Source organism: Jatropha curcas, chromosome 7, assembly GCF_041381405.1.
Source record: "Jatropha curcas cultivar XTBG-Jc1 chromosome 7, XTBG_Jcur_1.0, whole genome shotgun sequence".
Taxonomy (NCBI): domain Eukaryota; kingdom Viridiplantae; phylum Streptophyta; class Magnoliopsida; order Malpighiales; family Euphorbiaceae; genus Jatropha; species Jatropha curcas.
The window spans coordinates 29,032,083-29,053,703 of NC_143157.1; the positions used below are offsets into that span (position 1 = coordinate 29,032,083).

Consider the following 21,621-nt stretch of genomic DNA (forward strand, 5'->3'; position numbering starts at 1 on the left):
ATGGCTTTAATGCCCTTGACTTTTGATCTTCTTTAGTGGAATGGCGGTGCTTATTGGTTGTGATAGAGATGTCTTTTTGTCGTGAGGTTATTACAAAAGAGTTAATGGAAGTATTAATTTAACTAATTAAGCTAATCTTATGTCAGTGAGTGTAATGAAAAGAGAAGAGGGCAACGTGGCACGAAAAGAGGATCTTCCTTAAATTTGTAAAAAGGGTACAAAGAGGGGACCATATTTTTTTTATAATTTTTTTTACATTTTATATGTCATATACATCAATTATTCTTTTCCTTAAAATAAAATATAAATACTGAGAAATGAAATTTAAACATAAATCTAATATCAAGTCATACATATATTTATTATTAAATTATATTTTAAATGTATTATATTTTCATAATTTCTACTGTTAATAATTATTTTTTTCATTTGCTGTACATGACAAATTTCATTTATGATCCCCAATATATAATATCAAATGATTTCACCAAATTTCATTTTTTAAACAGAAAAAATATACATTTTATGTTTTTTAATGCTAAAAATGTTTAAAATAATAAGTTTGTAAAGGGGGCCAAGACCACCCTCACCCTGGCCCCCTCCACTATTGTATGATGTGACCAAAATTGCACCACATTTTAATTATTTGCATAGTTTTTCCAATACCATAAATTTCCATATCAATTTAATTATTTTATTTATTTTTCTAGGTTGGAGGTTGTTTTAAATTCACATATAAAGATTTATGTTTTGCTTTCTAATAATAAAAATTTATGATGACATGCATTTCATATATATTTGTATTATCAATCCAATTAGATAGAGTATTCGAAATTTATGAACTAATTTGCAATGAGTATGACAAAATTATTTATACATTATGGAATTGTGAAAAGCATCATCTCAATGCATTGAATGTGCACCACTAGATCGCCTTTTGTATGAGTAATTAACTATATAAAAATAAATATTTTGTAACATTGTTAATAAATTATAAGATATCATGATAAAAATGAATTTAAATATTTTTTATAAAATTATGAATTTTATAACAATAAATTCCTAACTGATATCATATTTTTAAATTAGCATCCGAACATAAATCTAGATGGATTTGGTTACTTTTTCACCGCTGAAAAGTGTTAATTAAAATTTTGAGACAAAATATAGATGATAAAGAGAAATTACTTATCGGGTAGGAAAGAAATATAGCTAATAAAATTTATTAATATATAGTCAATCAGTGTTAGCTCGGTCTATCGGCTTTCCAAATCAATAAATATATTTGAATATATATATATATATATATATATATATATATATATATATATATATTAGCTTAAACAAAGATATGTTATATTTATATATAATATAAATATGGAAACCCAGTAGGTAGATGGCAATAAAATCTTATATAGCATGAAACGTGTTTGATAATTATTTTTGTCATTTAAATAAAACAAAACATAAAATGCCTTTATTATATTCTCCCACTTTCCTAAATATAGTGAGTAGACTTCCAAATTTGATTCCATTTATCAACAATATCACAATGTACTTCCGTCGGTCCAATTTGCACCAAAGTTGGGATTTAAATGAATTTGCTGCCACCATTTTTAGCTTCTAAAGCTAGTTGTGAAAGTAAAAATAAAAATTGAACTCCATTTATTTACAGAAAATAATTTACTTTAAAAAATAAAAAATATTATTAGAAATATGATTTAGTTTATATTATTTGATTACAATATTAAAAACTCATTAACAATAAATAAAAATTGTATTTACAAAATTGTAAAAATATATGTAAACAAACTTAATATTTCAAAATATATTGTTAAATATGAAAAAATATATAAAATTAATAAAATTGCAGTAATGCATGGTGACGGTCTTCATAATAGTGCTTTCGATAATTAATGGATTTATAGATAGTTTTTCATTTGATCAATAAAATATTTTATTATTTTCGTAAAAAACATTTTGTATTGACTAATTTTTTCATTTTCAGATATTAAAGTACCCAAAAACTATTTTTCAAAAAATTATATTTTAAACAACTAAAGTCTCAAAAATTAAATTAAAAGCCCATGTCAATTAATGCTCGTGCCCTTTATTACAGGGCTTCATCCATGGCCTTTTCTTGCTCTAATCATGGACAAATAATGATTTGGCAGTGTAATGACTTTTGATTTTGGTTAAAAGTTCCAAAGCAGGAAGCAAATAGGGACAAATTAGTTCTATTGCATGATTTTTATTAATCTGAAACACCTAAGAAATTTGGGAGAAGAACGCAAGATAGAGACACCCGGCGGTGCTGATGCTTTTTTCTATTGACCAAACAAAAAATGCCACGTATTCACCAAAATCCTGCGGTGACCTTAGCTGGATTGTGAACGTTCCATCGCATAGCGTCCTCACGCGCAAACAAACATAATGCATAGAATAGAAACTTCAACTTCAACTATTCAAGTAGAATTTGCAATGAGTGGGACACGGCTGCTTCTTTGGGAAGTCAGGCATAGGAGAGTCGGAATGGGAACGGGCATGGAGTAGTCAGATTTTTTTTTCTCTTTTTCTTTTAACATTTTAATACATAAAATTATTATTTTTAATAAAATTTAAAAATTTACTATTTAATTTTAATGATTACAATTAAAAAATTTGCTATTTTAAGGGTAAAATTCTGAAAAAAAATTTTATCGTAGTAAAATTAACTATTTTTTTAAATAAATTTTATCTGTAAAGTCAAAGATTTTAAAATTTAAAATCTTCATTATAAAAAAAGAAATTGATTTAATCGACGGGAATTGAAATGAGTAGTTCGATCTTATTTTTAATACCCAATTTAATGCAAACAGAATTAATTTTAATCCCGTAAATTGGATACCTATAATTGAAAAAAAAAAAAAAAAAAAAAAAAAAACCTAAATATCACCAAGGTGGGTGACTGGTTATTTTCTATCAGAAAGAGTATGCAATATGAAAGCGGCATCAAAAGAAAGAAAAAAGAGTCTAAGATGATCAAGACTAAGTTAGCGTGCTTACGTACAGTAATGCATTTAGTTTGGTCTAATTAATTGTCGAAGCGAGTAAGCAGCGAGTATTTGAGTAGAGCGTGGGCATCGTCGCCAAATCTGTTAAATAAAAATCAAAGCACGTAAACATCATGAGGAGGTTTGTTTCAGTTGCATTCAGTTGCGGTAAATTTCCCATTCAGCGGCTCAGATCCATTCCGGTAAAATGGACGGCTAAGATATGTATAATGTCAGCATTTGCATTGGAAATGACTGGAGGTGTTAGGGGTAGTGTAGTAGGTAAGAAGTCTATAAATGCGGAGTTATTTGTCCAGCAGGTAAAAGGAACAAGGAACGGGTGTATCCGGTGGATGATAGCGGTGATTGTGACGGGCAAAGACCGGTGTAACCAGTCATCAGGTGGAAAGTTGTTTTTTTGACTTGGACAAGATTCGGCCACAAGCAGCACTTTTCTAAGATTTGCTTGCATTTGCTAGGTTTTGTACTGTTGTAACCATATCTTATCAACCAGATGTCGGCGAGCTATTTTTCTTAGTTGGGCCTTTTATTTATTTATTAAATAATTATTATCTCTCAGTCGTTGCTGGCCTGGAGCTTGAGCTAAAGCGTCGAAAGGCGATAATGGATCCAACTGATATCATTTTGCTTGGGCTTTTCAAATTTGTTCTGATTCTTTGTCTTTTTGGTTTCTCTGGCATGGCAATTCTGGGAGTAATGCGCTGATAAGATGATTGCAACTAAATTTTCAATTTAAAATACAATAATCAAAATTCTTTAAACAGTGCAATATTTGGAGAAACAACATAAAATGAACATTTCTGCCAATTTGGATGAAATAGTACATTTCTCGTTTTAATTAAGAAGATCGTCAGAGTTAGAATTTGATTTCAAAACATTATCATCGCAGATTTCATTTTTATTGCTCCAGAACAAAGACCAGATGCTAATGCTAAGGATAAAGTCATTATCAGTATCTAAGTGTAAAAGTGACAAGAAAAACTTTAGCTCTTTAACAAAAGACTAAAAAAGTTGGATAAATACAATAGAAAAATCCCTAGCACCAGAGAGACCAGAAATTTCAAGGAAAATGATCCATCAATCAGGCAATATGCTCTGCCAGAGTAAGGATTTTTACATGCTTTTTCTGCCTTAGCTCGTGTGGAACTGGCCCGAAGACTCTAGTCCCAATTGGCTGACCTTGCTTATCAACCAGTACAACAGCATTGTCATCAAACTTTATCTCACCTCCATCACAACGGCCCCGTTGCATAGCGGCACGCACAACAACACCATATACAACCTTTCCTTTCTTCACCTTTCCGTTCGGCATGGCTTCTTTCACTGCAGCAATTATGGTGTCCCCTAATCTTGCACCTTTCTTCCCTTTCAAAGCTTGTATGCACATCACCTTTTTTGCACCTGAATTGTCCACAACTTTGAGAACAGTCCTCATTTGTATGAAAGTCCTCTGCTGCTGCAAAAATGCAAAGAAATATTAATGCCATGATTAGGAAAGGATATAGCAGAGAATAATATTTGCAAATCTGGAACCATTTAAAAAGGAGATTCTGTTATGTTTGAGATGCAGTAACCTGAAATTGCTTCTCTCTCTCTCTCTCTCTCTCTCTCTCTCTCTCTCTCTCTCTCTCTATATATATATATATATATATATATATATATATATAAACTTGTATTTTCATAATTTTTTAAAGACAGGTTGACATAACCCAGCATTTCTTGTTTATAGGAGGAAAACATCAATAAAAATGCTTCTTTCCAATCATTTATAGTAGGAAGAGCAGAAAGCCCTCAAACACATAAAAAAAACTAGATATTGTCAACAGCTTATAAATTATTTCGGTGATTTCGGTGCACGTTATTGCATATAAGATTAGATGAAAAGCCTCTCAAGCCTCTACATGAGATTTTATCAGTTGAAGAAATCAAAGCACATGGGTAGCAAACTAAATCAAAATCTTGCATGATCAAAGCTACAAGCTTAAATGTCAGATTTAGAATAAACTAACCTGGGTCATGAAATTACTGCATGTAATCTGATGTGATGAGCCCAAGAAACCAGACAAGTTGTTGTCAAGAGCCCCCAACAATGACCGGCCCGCTAGACATGTTTTCCAATAAATTAAATGAAACAAAATGAGTCAAATATGAAATCACCAGTTAATGACAAGAACAAATACTAAGAGATACTTTCATCAAAAGTAATCAAAAGCAAAAAGGAGAACAGAACTTCAGATGATCTTGAATAAAGGCAATAACATGACATCTATGAAAACCAAAAAAAAAAAAAAAAAAAAAAGGCCAACAAACATAAAATCATTCAAGTTTGCATAAATTACGCACACTCATAACCATTTAGTAAGAAGCAGCCATTATTGAGATCGTGACCAGAACTTCACATTTAATGAACAAGTTTTCTAGATTGCTATTAGAAGTCAAGTTGTAACATCGGGCCACTTACATACACCTTGGCAGATCAAGACTTCATAATATCGAAAACGTACATTTACTCAATGTGGAAATAAAGCAGCTTCTATTGCATGTGCACCATACAACAAAATGCTGAAGATATTAACTAATGACTTTCTGCACACAATAGATGCATGCTTCACAGAAGTCAGATAATTGCCCGACATCATTATTTATAAATCATCTTGAACTAAGCTACTGTGATACAATGCGTCCAAGCATGAAACACCACAACATAATCCAAGCATGAACCCACCATTTCTTATTAACATATCCAAACTAAACTGCTCATAAGGAAGAAAATGAACTTCCAATATCAGCATCTACAAGCATCTATACCATCATAAAGATGAAACACACTAAAAACTAGTACCCCAAGAGGCGGAAGTATGCAGAGCATTGAGAAAGCAAAAACAAGTTGGCATCTAAGACAAAAAAAACTCAAAAGAGAGCAAGTAGTTATTGGAACAAATAGCAATCAAATTGCAGCGAAATATCATACCGCGGGAACATTTAGAAACCCAAGCAGCCATTTTTGGGCGTAACTTGTCAGCCTTGATTACTGGAAGAAAAAAAAATGATACACTTAATTATCAAATTGCACAATATAAATTCCAGAAGAATTGGAAGGAAGCCACAGAAAAGATGATACTTGTTACTTTTGATAATCTTTATAGCAAAAAAAGTAAATCTTCACAATCACATAAATGAAGCCATTTTAAAGGCTTAAAAAGTACATAAATGGATCATTTTCCTCTAAGTATATCCAAATTAATGTGCATGTATGGTAATTGACCATTATGATAATAAAACAAACAATAAGTTTGTTTGATGAGTGATGTAAACAGTACAACCAGATTATTGAAAAGCTTTTTCTAAAACAAAAAAAGAGACTTTTTTCTAATTTATGAACCTCTTAATTAGTTTGGCTGCTGCCTGTAGGAATGAACTGCGAACAAATATTTGGAACTAATATATAACCTATCTAAGGAAAAATAAGCCATCTTTCCCTGTAAAAATGCAAAAAGAGAAAAGCTTAATTTTTTTAGCCGCGTATGTGATTGATCAGACATTCAGTTTTGCTATACACCTTATTCAGTTATAAAAAATAATTATCAAGTTATCGACACTTATTTACAGCAATGAATCAAACCACAAACTAATTTACAGTGAAAAGAAAAAACAATGTAGAAAAACATGGATCAGTAGCAAAATTACCTAGTGTTGCGACTTGCGAGCGTCGAGAGACACAGAGGAGATTGCTGCTCGTGGAGCTGACCTGTCGTTGACAAGATGGCTGCTTGTCGAGCAGATTGGTGCTTGCTGAGTCGAGATATCGGATTCAATTTCTGGGAAAAGGGCGCGAAGGAAGCGGCGATGAGTTGAGGGAGAAAGCAAGCTTTGGAATTGATTGAAAGACAAACCAACGAGTTTTCTTTCAAAAACCTAGGTCAAAACGACGCAGTTCTTATGTTGGACTTAAATCTAGCTCTTCCTACGTTCAAGGGTTAAGTATTTCGTTTTTATTATTAAAATAAACTCACTACTAATTACTATAAGTGCTATATTCTTCTTTGAAACACTATAAATACTATAATTACAACATTATTATTGATTATTTATTATAATATTAAACATTAATATCATTAGGTATATAATTGTATATAATTTTTAAAGGGCATATTATATTTAGTAGCCTAAACTAAATTGGCCATCTATTTTAATTTGTAGCAAATGATCCATTAAGTGTTACACAATTATAATATAAATTCTTATGGAAAGTGGTAAATATATTTTTAGTAACTATTAAGTATTTATATAAAATTATTTTTTTCCTATAAAATATAAAATTATATTTTAAAATAAAATAATTTAAATATTGTATAATGAAACCGTCAATATACATTGCTGAAAACATTACTTATATATCAGGTTTTTTCCTAAAAAACATATTAAAATTTACATAGATAGATATTACATTTAACTATAAAATGTTAAAGAAAATTTTAAAAGACGAACTCGTAAAAAAAAATTTACATAGTAATCTTTTTGTAAAATGAAAATAAAATATAAAAATTAAAATAATGATTGTAAGCAAAATAAAAATAAAAAATTTAAACCAATTAAACTTCCAAATAAATATTAAACACTACATAGCTTATTAATTAAAATCGAACAATCCTATATCAATTTATAGGTCAATTGAATCTTAATATATAGTATTTTTTTGATTGAATAAATTCAAATTCACACGGAATTTAAACCTATTAACAGATATCACTATTTTATTATAATTCATATTAAATTTTATTTGATAAAAATAATTATTTTAATAGCTATTTATTATTTTTCTGTTTATTATAACCGTTAAACTATAAATATTAGTATCAATATTATGTAATTAAATATTATAAATAATTGAGATAATATTTTAATTAAGGAAAAACATTAAACACTGTATTCAATGGTTTTGCCCAACAATGCCTTTCTATCTATTAAACCGTGAAAGGAATAAAAGAAATAAAAATTTTGTTAAACATCCTCGAAAAATAAATAAACAATTTATAACGACGTAAAACCAACGGACCAAGATCCAATCTTCAACGCCACGCGTACGGTCGATGCAGATGGAACCAAAAAGAGGTCCCACGTGCAGCAGAAGGGGTGCTCTGAATTTCACACCAAAAAATAAAATAAGAGTTTTAAAGAAGTAACCCACCAAAATTACAAAATTCTCTTAGTCTTTTAATTTCCATTATTTTTAAAGTTTCGCGGTTATACCCCCAAATTTCTTTATCTTCCTCCTCGTCTTCTTTTCCATTATAATTTGTCAAATCTTTCTTCACTATATTGTATGGCCTCTTGATCGATCGCTTCCCGCCTCGATTTGCTTTGCCTTAACATCTTCCTCTTCTATTGATGGTGAGATTACAGCACCCTATGCTTTGATCGGTAAGTTCACTTTTGTTGTGTTCCTCTCTGCATCAATCTCTCAATTAGGGTCATGCAATTGAGCAATTTCAAACTGCTTCTTAGCGTCTCCGTTTGTTTCCCGGGAATATGCGGGAAAACGGAATAAACACCCAATGCGAATTTGATTTCGATTTTATTTCTTTTGTTTTTTTTTCCCCTTGCTGTTGCTTTGTTCTTGAAGAGGCTGGAGAAGTAAAACGAGTGTAGTCGTGCATTTGGGGCTTAGCTGAGTCATGAATGACCTGTTAATTATAAATCCTCATATTGAATTCTGCGCTTTCTTGTGCTTTACATTTGTCAGACGAACTTCGAATTGACCAAGCTAATTAGCTCGCTTTGAGTGAGATTTTGAATTGGAAACTTGTATTCGAAATGCAACTGTTTTTTCTTCTCCTTCTTGTTTACCAGAAATCAAGGATCCGTGAGTGCTCGTTTTGTTATTATTTATTTCATCTCTTTCTTTCTCAATTTCAATGTTCTAGCTGCAAATTTTGGTTGTTTTGGTGTCTTATATTTCTCCGTTAAATCTTTTTGGTTTGTCAAAAATTGGAAAATTCATTTTAGTTAGTCCAAACATTAGCAATGAACTCTATCTCACTGAAGATTCTGCTCCAGCTTTTTTTCTTTTAGTATTTTCTGCCTGCAATTTTATATTTTTCTTTTGTTTTCCCCGAATCAGTTAATAGTTGTTTGGAAAATTGATGCATTAGTTTCTATTCAAAGCCAATTATGCCACTCCTACATTTCTATCTCTTCTGTGTTGCAATTGTTTGTTACCTGACTGGTGCACAATGCATCTCTTGCCCCCGCTTTATCAAATGATTCATTTCTGTTGTGCTAACTGTTGCTTAAGTGAAAGGTTGGTTCAGTGAGCTATTTCACTTAGATGACACAGAATATTGATGTGAAGATAACTGTAAATCTTAGAAGTGTCGTGGCCGCATTGTGCTGAAGAGAAAACTGCACATTAAAGGGTGCATAAAATTGTAGAAAACTGCACATTAAAGGGTGCATAAAATTGTCCACGGTTATATACTAAGCTGATTTGACTAATGTAACAATCAGTGTTAAGAAAATACGTGGATGTTATTGTTTCTGTATTGCTTCATCTTCAAGTAAGATTAAATCCTCAGAAACTTAGTTGAACTATTGTGTGTTCTCTCAGCTGAGTTGTTGTTGGTCTTGAGCTCAAATCTAATGGGCTTCGTTTTGGGTAGATCTAAGCTCAGATGAAAAGATTGGAGGGCATACTTCATAGTTTGTTTTTATGTTCTTGTTGTCTTTTGAGAGATATAGGAGGTATTGTTCACTTATTTCTCTCTTCTCAATGAAGTTGCTTTTTCTTTCTTACTTTGTGGAAGCATTTGGGCATGAAATTATGGAGAAAATATATGACTGCAGTATCTTTTCAGGCTTTTACTTTTACTGTTAATGATATTAAAAACTAACATAGGTTTTGCTTTCTTGGCATGATTCAGACATTTTAGCAAGTTACTCATGGCTCCATCAAGAAAGTCTAGAAGTGTGAATAAGCAATTTTCATACGTTAATGAAGTGTCTTCTAATAAAAATGTGGAGAACGCGAGCAAAAACAGGCAAAAGGTGAGTTTCTGGCTTTGGTCAGAAGATTATTGTGTTTTATTAGATTACCTAAGATATACTGTTCCTTTGCACATCCACTTCAGATACCTTTATTGAACTACATCAAATTAAGGTAGCCCCATGGAATTAATGACTAGCTCATTAAAAGTTTGATTTTGGGAGCATTCCTAGTGGATAACACTTTTTTTCATGTGCAGAAGAGGAAGTTGTCTGACATGTTAGGACCGCAATGGAGCAAGGAAGAGCTTGAGCGATTCTATCGGGCATATCGTAAGCATGGACAGGATTGGGAAAAGGTCAGTATTGATTTTTTTTGTTAGTATATATAAATAGATATAAAATGTCAATGGAACACCACGAATATGCTTCTTTTCATGGCAATTCGGAACCAGCGTGATATGATCCTTCTTGTTGTAATTGGGATTAAGTCTGTTGGGATCAAAACTATTGCTTTGTTGGCCATTATGTCACTATCTCATTATCTTCTCTTTTCCCTTGGGTTTTTAGGTGGCTGTTGCAGTGCATGACCGATCTGTGGAAATGGTGGAAACCCTTTACACCATGAACAAGGTAAGTAGTGATTTTGATAACCTAAGTATATTGTATAAGTTATCTTCATGCTTAATGACGATATAGCTATGAACAGAACATAATTGAGATAAAAGATTCATGTAGCAGAACCTAATTAGTTCTTGTTGTTTGTCTGATGCTTTGTTCTATCTATTAATATATCAAATGATTTAAAAATTTCCTTTCAAAATTTTTTTCCTGCAAAAAATATTTCAAAATTTTTTTTCGAACTTACATTTTGCTTTGCATTGCTATCAATTTGATCTGAGTGGATATAAACAAACGATTCATATAACTGAACCCAACTAGTTTGGGACTAAGGCTTAGTTGTTATTATTGTATCTTGATTTGTGAAAGTTCTAGATTTTGTACGTTCATTTTAATTTTTTAAAATTTCACATGATGGTTTTTCATCTCCCTTAGATTCTTCTTTTTCACACAGTATGTTGCATGGCCTTTTTTTTTTATTGATGTCACTAATGAAAATATGCTGTATTTTCAGGCTTACTTATCTCTTCCAAGGGGGTATGCTTCTGCAGCTGGACTAATAGCAATGATGACGGATCACTATAATAATCTGGTGAGATATTTGTGGGCATGCTTCATGCATCTTATTTTGGCAGCTGAAGATTACCCATCAGTTCGTGCTTTCTAAATTAGATTCAGTTGTTGCTCCTTTTAAACATATGGCACAAGTTTTTGTGTTGCAAATAGAGGTTAATCAAAAAGGTTTTTTAGCATCCTGTACATGTATCTACATGTCTGCATCAGATGTGTATACAAGTATATGGTTGTGGAAACCTAATTAGAGGGAATGGTACCTGCTTTGGATAAGGTGTGTCAGTAAAGCTGATGAATTATTATTTTTCAGGAAGACAGTGACAGTGAACAAGAAACTAATAGGCCCATAGTCTCCCCTCGAAAGCCTCAAAAACGTGCTCGGGGAATGAAAGAATTAGATATGTCACCAGTTCCACAACTGGTGCAATCTCAGCCAGCTGTAACAGGCTGCTTGTCACTGTTGAAGAAGAGACGCTCTGGTAGAAATATTTCTCTATCTCACTCTATGCTTGTGTGTGAGCGTGCGTGCGTGTGTCTGTGTACCATGATCTGTTCTTTTTCTTTCTGAGGCGATGAGTTTTGAGAAATCATATCTGTTGTTATTATGTGCTTGAAAATGGTAGCAGTTAAAGTTGCTTTAACTATGTTGGTTAACTGCATTTTTCTACAATTAGTAGTTAATAAATTCTATTGGAGGCTGCTGTAGTTTTTGGAAGTTTCTGCATTGAATTCAGCACTAAATTTATTTCCTCTTTAGCACCTCTGACTATATTTTGCACTTCTCTGGTTCGATTCTCTCCTTTCCAATATCATTAATTGTCCATAAGGATCAACTTTGTTTATGCCTTGGAATCCTTATAGGAACCAGACCTTGGGCTGTTGGAAAAAGGACTCCTCGTGTCCCTGTTTCATATTCATTGGACAAAGATAGTGGGGAGAAGTATATTTCACCAATTAGGCAAGGTTTGAAATTCAAGACTGACGCACTGGATGATGATGTTGCTCACGAAATAGCACTAGTATTAACGGAGGCTTCACAAAGAGCTGGTTCTCCTCAGGTCTCACAAACACCAAACAGAAAAATAGACACGCCATCACCTGCTCGGAATGGTGAACATATGGTAATTCATTTTCATTTTTTCATAGACGTTGTTCTAGAACTGTGAACTAATTTATCATGGTATTCAGCATACTGAATCAGAGATGACCAGCACCAAGTTTCGTGGTAGTGAGATGGACGAGGATGGCTGTGAATTAAGCTTGGGAAGTACGGAAGCTGATATCGGACATTATACAAGAGATAAATGTCTCTTAAAAGGGAAGAGATACCAGGGGAAGAAGCCTGCATCAGAAGAGAATGCAGACAATCATTTGGATGACGTAAAAGAGGCCTGTAGTGGGACAGAGGAAGGACAGAAGCTGGGTGCTGTCAAAGGAAAATTAGAAATGGAGGTTGTGGGTGCAAAATTTTCAAGGTCCAATAAGGGTCCGAGAAAGAGAAGTAAAAAAGTTCTATTTGGAGAAGGTATGGTAGCAATTTTATCAAATTTTTTTTCATATCTCCAAAATCATGCAGTTTCAAGCACTTTTCGAAAAAAAAAGTAATTGATTTGGATTTGTAATTTCACCTATTAAGAATTCTGATTTCCATCTCAAAGTTTGAAAAAATTACCTGATATCTAATGCCTAATTTGTGGTTGGCCTTCCTCACATAACCAAATGGTATCTTTTACAATAGAAAAAGAATATCAAGAACCTTAATTATTTTTTCGGAGTCATTCCAGTGAAATAATGTGAAACTCTGAGGATAAAAGGAGAAAAAAAAAAAAAATGGAAACCTTTGTAAGGTTTTGCTAATGAAAATTTTATGCGGTTGGAGATGGCATTGTCCACTTGGTTCCAATGCGATTCACCAACTTCTTAAGTTTCTGCTTTGTGAATGTCAACTTTGGCCTGCCTTCCTTGATCATTCTGTTGAAGCATGCTGTCCTTGTATAACCTTTCTCATTTTTTCTTTTCTTTTTGTGTAGGTGAAGCTGATGCATTTGACGCATTGCAAGCTCTAGCAGACCTGTCATTGAGGTTGCCGGAAGCACCTGTTGATACAGGTAATCCTATAGATGTTTTGGAGGACAGGTTATGCAAGGACAAATCTTTGATATAGTTTGCTACTCTTCATTTTCTTCTAAAAATTGTTATGTTCCTTCAAGGTGAAAATTCATTGCTATACAGGAAACTTGGATATTGAAAATATCGAAGAGAAGTCCTAGATAATCTCTTTCTTATTTCTTTTTTCTTATTGATATTAAATTTGTACCATAAGATCTAGTCAATGCAAATTTGATGGGTTGCAATAATAATTCGTGCAGTTAGCATGATAATTTATATGCAATATTAATAGCCATACAATGTATTTTTATTAAATTACTCCTGAGAAGTTATGAATTGATTTAACATCTGGATATTGGTATTGAGCGATGATTTTAGTGATTTAGAATCAACAACCTTTTCAATAATGCGATACTTGTTGTTCTGCCCTTTGTGCTGTTTGTCACATTACTGTAAAAACTTACTAGTTATGAATGTTTTATTGACAATTCTAAAGTGATTATCTGATTCTTGGTCAATAATAATTCACCTTCTCACTATCTTCAAAATATGGATTTAATTTAAAGGCTCAAAACATTGACCTATAAGCTTCGAGGTGAGTTTGTGTAGTGAAATAGAGATTCATACACGTAGGATTCAAGAAGCCAAGAAATGTGGTACTCTTGAGATTTCCTTTTAATGTTTTTGTGATTTGTGCAAGCCAAAGTTTTTTCTTATCGCAATGTTGATTGTCCTTTTCTCATCTTCACTTATTATGAGTTTGAGCGTCTTTGTTGATCTGTCTTAACCATATGTTATGAAGATTTGTGAAATTGAGGAAAATTAGTGATTATATGCTGTGTTGTTACTGTTAAGGCAATCTATTTCTGATTTTGAGTAATTATGTCTGCCAGAGTCATCTGTGCATGTTGAGGAACAAAAGACTGGAAATGTTGCCAAATCCAAGCTGAAAGGGATTCGTTCAAGTTCTGGAGTTAAAGTCGCCTCCTCCAAAACAACTAAACAAGGAAAAGTTTTCCCTCATGATGTTAGCACTGCTCCGGATGTAAAGGATGGAGCTCATCAAATTAGTGTTGGGATTCGGAAAAGGAGAAAGAAGTCCTCGCCATCTAAGGTAAGGATTAATTGTAATCTTATCTGATGCCAAATAGTTTATTTCTAAAGCTTTCTTTAATGGTGTATCATTCATATTACATATATTTATCTCTATCAGTATATTGTTTGTAAGTTGCAGATTTTAGAAAATGAAGAGCTCATTGATTCTCATCAGGATGAATCTCATAAGGTTGAGGTGTGTAATTCTTTTCAGCTTCAAAATTCTAGCAGGTGTCCTTTCAATGATTTTATTAAATAGATGAATTTAAATATTCCCATCAATTGCATAATGCAAGTAAAAACACTCAAAGATTCCCAATAGTCAAAAAACCAAGCAGAGCTCCCAAAAGTTTTTGGGAGATGTGAATCCAGGCAAAGGAGATTAATACAAAAATAAAAATTTTTCATTATCATGTAAGTTAATCCTTTCAACCAAAGGCCTTAATTAGCAGAGGAGCAGTCAGAAATGGTGAAAAAAAATGAGTCTTTTAAGGTACACGCTACCTTCTAAAGTGATTGCTTCAAGATTAAATTGAGAGTCAGCCCAAGATAGCACATTGACCATGAGTTATTTTGCAGAGTAGTTAAATTAATAAAATCAACTGAGGTGGTCAAATTAAACCACGCAAGAAACAAATGTAGCTAAATTTGTAAAGACTTCAACAGGAACACAAGACCTTCTTGGAAGTTTTCAAGAGCCAACCAAATATATGGTCATATTATCCCTAATAATCTTTTGACAATTTAACTGCTCTAGAATATAGAGGCATTTGTCTGTTTGTTTTCTTCTTATTCAATATATTCCTTAAAATCAGCACTTGCTGAAGTGAATAAGATTGATGAATTCTGATGTCATGTAAGTTGCTTTTTTGGGCGTAGGTATTGCTGTTATTACTTCCTGTTATGTTTCTAAACATAGAGGATTCAAATTGCAATATCTGCTCATTTTGTTTCTATCTGGATTGCCTTCCCTCATGTGTTTATGTTTTTGAGATCGGATCTATTTGATTAGTAAAAAGGATATGTAATCCTTGACCTCTCGAGTTCTTTGTTAATGGTTATTAATCTCTCAATGTCTTTTATGTTGCTTTTGTTATGGATGATTAGCAATAATTTTTTTTTCCTTCCAATAATAGTTCCCAGTGCTATGCTATTTAGGATCCATATTATTGTTTTGGTTCTGCCATATGGGTTCCTTATATAACTAGTTGAAAACTTTTTTTCCTTGGAACTCTACTGTCTATATGTAAAATTGCGTACTCCTATTTCTAGGTTCATTATTGTTGTTGTTCTTATCTCTCCACTCTTCATGTAGGCTACAGAGGATGTAAATGACTTAATAAAGAAAGCTAAATGCTCTCATGATACTGCATACCAAAAACAAGGAAAATTGACGAAACCTTCAGAATTTACTTCCAGTATGGACCATGGGAGGGAGTCAAATGATTCAGCTCCAACTTCCGTACAAGTTTTGTCTTCAAACCAATTTAACTTACCAACTAAAGTGAGGAGTAGACGTAAGATAAAGACACCAAAACCATTGATCGATAAAGATTCTCCATCTCCTGAGAATGTTGTAATTGGCCAACACATTATACCCATTCCTTCATTCAAAGATGGTGCACTCAGACTTAAGGTCAGATGCACGGTTCTTATTTATATTTCCACAATTTTCTTGAATTTCTGACATATTTGACATATTTATATTTGATAAATACAGAAAAAGCTTTCTAGTTGTCTTTCCCGGTATCAAGTTCGGAGATGGTGTGTTTTTGAGTGGTTCTACAGTGCAATTGATTACCCATGGTTCGCTAAAAGGGAGTTTGTGGAATACTTGGATCATGTTGGCTTGGGCCACATTCCAAGGTTAACTCGTGTTGAATGGGGTGTCATAAGAAGGTATATGGCTCTCTTTTGTGCATATTTCATACCATGCTTTTGATAGTTTATGAAACATGATCTACAAATTATTGCTCTCACAATTGCAGTTCCCTTGGTAAGCCACGGAGGTTTTCAGAGCAATTTTTGAAGGAAGAGAAAGAGAAGCTTAATCAATACCGGGAATCCGTTAGGAAACACTATACTGAACTTCATGCAGGTACCAGGGATGGGCTTCCTACTGATTTGGCTCGACCCTTAGCAGTTGGACAACGTATTATTGCTCTTCACCCAAAGACAAGGGAGATTCATGATGGAAGTGTGCTGACTGTTGATCATAACAGGTGTCGAGTTCAGTTTGACCAGCCTGAACTAGGGGTTGAATTTGTCAAGGTAATTTGCTTATGAAATTTGCATGTTCTTTTCATTGACTCAGAATATTTCAGAAGCTTTGTATTTCATTAGTTGTTGAACTTGCTCCTTTTTAAGTTACTCTAATAATAAGTTGGTTAGTTTATCTAGTATCTGCTGTGAAAGTGACATCACATTAGCTATGACTGTAGAGATATTTTGTTCATTTTGATTTTTTTTTTTTTCCTTTTGCCTTCAAAAATTATGGGTTTCATATTTGTATTAAATTGGAGGTGGGCATGTGCGCAATGATAAATTTCTTCTGTAGTGACTTGGAGGCCATGGGTTCAAACCACAAAAATGGTCTCTTTGTGATGCAAGATGAAGGTTATATATATCCTTCCTAGTACCGGTGGATTGCTTCTGACCTTGCTTTGTGTGACTAAATCAGCATTAGAAATGCATGTCACTTTGTGCCTTCATTTACTGGGAGAGATTTCATCATTACTAGTTAAGTGGAAGACATATAACAACAGATGTTTCAGCAACTAAGCATCTAAAACTCAAAATGTGACATCTACATGCTGGTAACTTAGGTTCCTGAATATGATGTTTGTTTTGTATATCTGGAAGCTCTGGATTATTACTCTATTTAGGTTCTGTTCAACACAATACAAAAACTCTTTATGTCGCTACTTGTTTCTAATTCCCAAGTGAAGACAACTGTATCACGTGGGAAGCGGAAAAACTTGCTACTTCAGAATATCCTTCAAAGATAACATGTGCATTCCTCAATTATCTTAACTTTTTGAGACTCTATTTTGCCATATTTCCCTTTTAACAATTTTATATTGTTCTTTCTTTCTTTCATATATCATAGTGTAATACCTAGTTTTTTCAGGATGTTGATTGCATGCCTCTAAATCCATCAGACAATATGCCTGCATCTCTTAACAGGCACAATGTTGTTTTGAATAAATTTATTGAGAACTTGAATGATCTCAAGATGAATGGGCATCCTATAGAAAGGAAGATGGAAGGATACATAAAATTTGCAACATGTGAAAATCTGGAGAATACCGATGGTCTTCCACATAGTTCCCCGTCAACTCATCACATCAGCAATTCATTACAGCATGTAAAGGTCAGCAGTCCTTGGAATCTAACTTTTATTGTGTGCTTATGGCATTTGGTTAATTCTGTTAGATATAATGAGCAATTGGAATATTTTAAGATGAATCATGGTAAGGATCTCTTTGCATTATAACTCCGTTGCTCTGTGCTTCGTGAAGTCCTCACTGTTCAGAGAGGAGTGGGGGATGCCTGTTATTTGTCCTCGTGAACTGCTTGAATACTTGCTGAAGGATATTTATAGGTTTATATTGTAAATGGATCCATCATCCTTGGGCTAGAATTTTCAGTCAGATTATGCTTTAGGGCAGATGCCCTGAAAAATCTCTATCAAATGTCGAACAAAATTCCTTGTTGTGTAATTGCACTCTAATGGGACAGGCCTTCTATTAAGATCTTGAATTTAAAGTGGATCTATGTCAAAGAGGCAGATTGTTCTTTACAAATATGTTTCTACTTTGGTAATGAGATCAAAATTATTTGCCCTTATCTTCTTTGCTTGTTGCTATGCCTGAATCTTCTCAATTGAGCTTTAGTTTGAGTTCTTTTTTAAACAACCCATATCCCTATAATTTCATTGCTGTAGCCTAGCATTTGACATTTGTAGTTAGAATTATTTATTTGTTTATTATCGCTTCAAGAACAAACTGATTTGATGCAGGGGGGTTCAGCAAATTCTAATACACAAGTTAATAACGAATCAGGTGAAACTGTTATTGTTCAACCAACAGTAAATGCTCAACCATTTATTCTTGCACACATCCAAGCAAAGGAAGCTGATATCCAAGCTCTTTCTGAGTTGACTTGTGCTCTTGATAAGAAGGTCGAATTTACCATCTTTAGATACTTTCTGCTGGCGGAATAATTTTTATTTATTTGAGCACTTAGAAAAAAAGTAGTATAGAAAAGAACACTGTATTTCTTTGTTCATATTCTCTCATCTTATGAATATATATTTGATATATCTGTTTGGCAAATTTTCATTTACTCTACTTCATGATTGGGTTTCACTAGGTTGTAGCATATTTGCATCATAAGTGCTATTTGAATTTGCTTTATCATATATGCTGCGTTATAAACATTTATATTTTGCATTGTAGTGCAATGATAGACATATATAGTACTCTTTCCTGGTGACATTTGTATATTTAATAAAGAAGCTGATAAATATTTGAACTTCCAGGAGGCTGTGGTGTCTGAGTTGAAGAGGATGAATGATGAGGTGGAAAACCAAAAGGACGGAGAAAATTCTCTCAAGGATTCTGAACTTTTTAAGAAGCACTATGCTGCAGTTCTTTTTCAGTTAAACGAAATTAATGAGCAGGTATGAGGACTCCATGGACTGATTAGCATATTTTTATTAGGGTGAGCTTTCGGTCAGTTCGGTCGGTTTTCACCTGACTTTCCAACTGAAACGAATAAAAGAAAATGCACTCAATAAACCAAACCAGACCAAAATGTTTCAATCAACTTCTTTTCTCCATACCTGCTAATTTAAAAACCATTCATCTTATCCCCCCACCCACCCCAAAACACACACACACACACACACACACACACACACACACACACACACACACCAAAAAAAATAAAAAAAAGCCACAACATCCCATCCTAAGCCACATTTAACCCTAGTCAGCAATGTACGGTAGAAAACTACAGCTTTTTAATAGGAGTGAAAAAACCTCTAAACGTTGGAAAATTTGCGAAGCGGTGAAAATAGAAATATAGAGATGTGTGCAAATAAATAAACAATAAAAAGCCATAGATTTGGATTTTTCACTGCTTTGGAAAATTTTCAAGCAAAAAGTCTATTGTACCTTGACATGCACAATCAAGCAAACAAAAAACCGTAGAAAACACAATGTATTTGTTGTTTGTTGCGGATGAGGAGAAAAGAGACACGAAATGGCTGGAATTTCCCTCCTATTAGCTCTCAATTGCTGATAAAAAAGCTGATGAGGGTGATGAGGGGCAAGTTGGGACTTGTGATTGTGAATGGCTGTGAGAGTGAGATTGAGAGAGAATGAAAAGTGAAAACTGAGGAGTCGAGATCGAAAAGGAATGAAGATGGGATTTACGGATCTTGTTAGTTTAGTTTTAGCAGGGATGGACACTGCATTTTGAGAAAGGATAAAGTGCAGCAATTTGCAGTCAGTCTTTCCATGTTAACTGAAAACTGAAAAACCAAAAATTCAATATCCTGTTGGGAACTGCATCGATTTAATCTGAAAAGGAAATCGAATAGACCAAACAGTCTGAATAAAACTGAATAGACTGAACCAAACGCCTCATCCCTAATTTTCATTGTGTTATGGCAATTGCTTGAATTGATCACTTCTTTGTGTAGGTTTCTTCTGCTCTCTTTTGCTTGAGGCAACGTAACACGTATCAAGGAAGCAGCCAACAAATGTGGTTGAAGCCCATGACCAGCGTAGGTGAACCAGTTGGGCACTGCAGTGTTTTTGATTATTCTGCAGATGAGACTCAGGAATCTGGATCTCATGTGGCTGAAATTCTGGAAAGTTCAAGAGCAAAAGCCCAGACCATGGTTGACGCAGCTATGCAGGTGTGGAAGATCACTTAACTTCTTCTTCTGATCTCTTGTTTGCATTTGCACCCTGTTAATTTTTAAGTCAGAGTCACAGTAGATAATGTCTTGCTCCGTAGTTGGTTACGTGTGTTTTTGTCCATTTCATATAATGAGCCATCTTACAGCATAGGTGGTTTATAAGGGTATCCAATGATTACTTCATTTTCTTCTTACCAATTGAAACTGTTTCAGGCAATGACATCTTTGAAAGAGGGAAGCGTTGTTGAGAATATTGAGGAGGCTATTGATTTTGTAAATAATCAGCTTCAAGTAAATGATTTAAGCTCTCCGGCCATGCGATCTTCAACCACTACAAATTTGGTTCAGAGTAATCTGGCTTCTCAGGATCAGTCAAGTTCCTGTGCAGCAAATGTGGGGGCAAACTATCATGCTCCTGATGCTGACTCTGACCATATGTCTGATCAAAATGCAACACAAATCCCTACAGAACTCATTACAAAATGTGTAGCTACTTTGCTCATGATTCAGGTGAGTTTTGGACTTTCAGGGTTTATTCCATATTTTCCTGTTCTTTACAAAATCTCTTTTTCTCGGTAAATTTTTTTTCCCTACTAATTGTTACACTTGAGAGCCTCTGGTTCTGATTATTATATATTTATAAAACAAAATGCAGAAATGTACAGAACGACAGTTTCCCCCGAGTGAGGTTGCTGAGGCACTGGATTCTGCAGTTACGAGCTTGAAGCCATGTTGTTCACAGAATCTTCCAATATATGCAGATATTCAGAAATACATGGGGATTATTAGGAACCAGATATTGGCACTCATACCTACGTAGCCCGTAATGATTGCTTTTCTTAGTTTCTTCCCTCTGGAAAAGAGAAAGAATTGTACAATATCTGATTATGGCAATCAGAAATGTATTTCCCTCGATTCCTTTTTTCCTGTTTCATGTTTGGTAATCTTAAACAGGAATCTGTACATGTATCAAAGTACCTGTAGTTGGTTCCACGGCTGTTATTAATACAAGAATCAGCCTCTATCATTCTTTGAGACCTTGATAACCATTGCCAGTATGTTTCTAGTTTCTACCATTACAAACTGAAATCTCCAAAGGCATAATCAATCTTGGTTCTCTGAAATTGATGGTACAAAGTGAAGAAACGGATAAAAACAAGTGTATATATATACATAGGAAACATAAAAATACTCACTAAAATTCCCATTTTCATTTTCATCTTGATAGCCTATTATTTTTAAAAGAATTTTAGAAGT

General features: G+C 33.5%; 2 protein-coding genes across 6 annotated transcripts; one reads left to right on the top strand and one right to left on the bottom strand.

Annotated features, from left to right (window-relative positions):
- Positions 1 to 3,979: 3,979 nt before the first annotated feature.
- Positions 3,980 to 6,976, bottom strand: LOC105631805 (Ribosomal protein L14p/L23e family protein). 2 transcript variants are annotated; one of them, XM_012213986.4, is made up of 4 exons: positions 6,741 to 6,976; positions 6,025 to 6,084; positions 5,063 to 5,154; positions 3,980 to 4,506 (listed from the first exon to the last, which is right to left on the bottom strand). In XM_012213986.4, exons 2-4 carry the CDS (start codon positions 6,053 to 6,055, stop codon positions 4,135 to 4,137), a joined length of 495 nt encoding a protein of 164 aa, XP_012069376.1. In that variant the 5' UTR covers positions 6,056 to 6,084; positions 6,741 to 6,976; the 3' UTR covers positions 3,980 to 4,134. The 2 variants fall into 2 exon arrangements, with proteins under 2 accessions (XP_012069376.1, XP_012069375.1); XM_012213985.4 differs by having other exon boundaries at positions 3,980 to 4,509; positions 6,741 to 6,969.
- Positions 6,977 to 8,257: 1,281 nt separating this feature from the next.
- On the top strand, positions 8,258 to 21,410 carry ALY3 (DNA binding protein). Of its 4 annotated transcripts, none has more exons than XM_020678480.3 (21): positions 8,259 to 8,474; positions 9,661 to 9,794; positions 9,974 to 10,097; positions 10,295 to 10,393; positions 10,605 to 10,667; positions 11,170 to 11,247; positions 11,539 to 11,707; positions 12,090 to 12,349; positions 12,417 to 12,753; positions 13,259 to 13,336; positions 14,231 to 14,451; positions 14,566 to 14,628; positions 15,748 to 16,068; positions 16,153 to 16,331; positions 16,421 to 16,703; positions 17,563 to 17,805; positions 18,454 to 18,615; positions 18,976 to 19,116; positions 20,143 to 20,361; positions 20,578 to 20,874; positions 21,020 to 21,410. In XM_020678480.3, the coding sequence occupies exons 2-21, from the start codon at positions 9,763 to 9,765 to the stop codon at positions 21,182 to 21,184; spliced, it is 3,534 nt and encodes a 1,177-aa protein (XP_020534139.1). In that variant the 5' UTR covers positions 8,259 to 8,474; positions 9,661 to 9,762; the 3' UTR covers positions 21,185 to 21,410. The 4 variants fall into 4 exon arrangements, with proteins under 4 accessions (XP_089579735.1, XP_020534139.1, XP_012069373.1 ...); XM_012213983.4 differs by having other exon boundaries at positions 14,572 to 14,628; XM_089723609.1 differs by lacking the exon at positions 18,454 to 18,615 and having other exon boundaries at positions 8,258 to 8,474.
- The last annotated feature ends 211 nt before the right edge of the window (positions 21,411 to 21,621 follow it).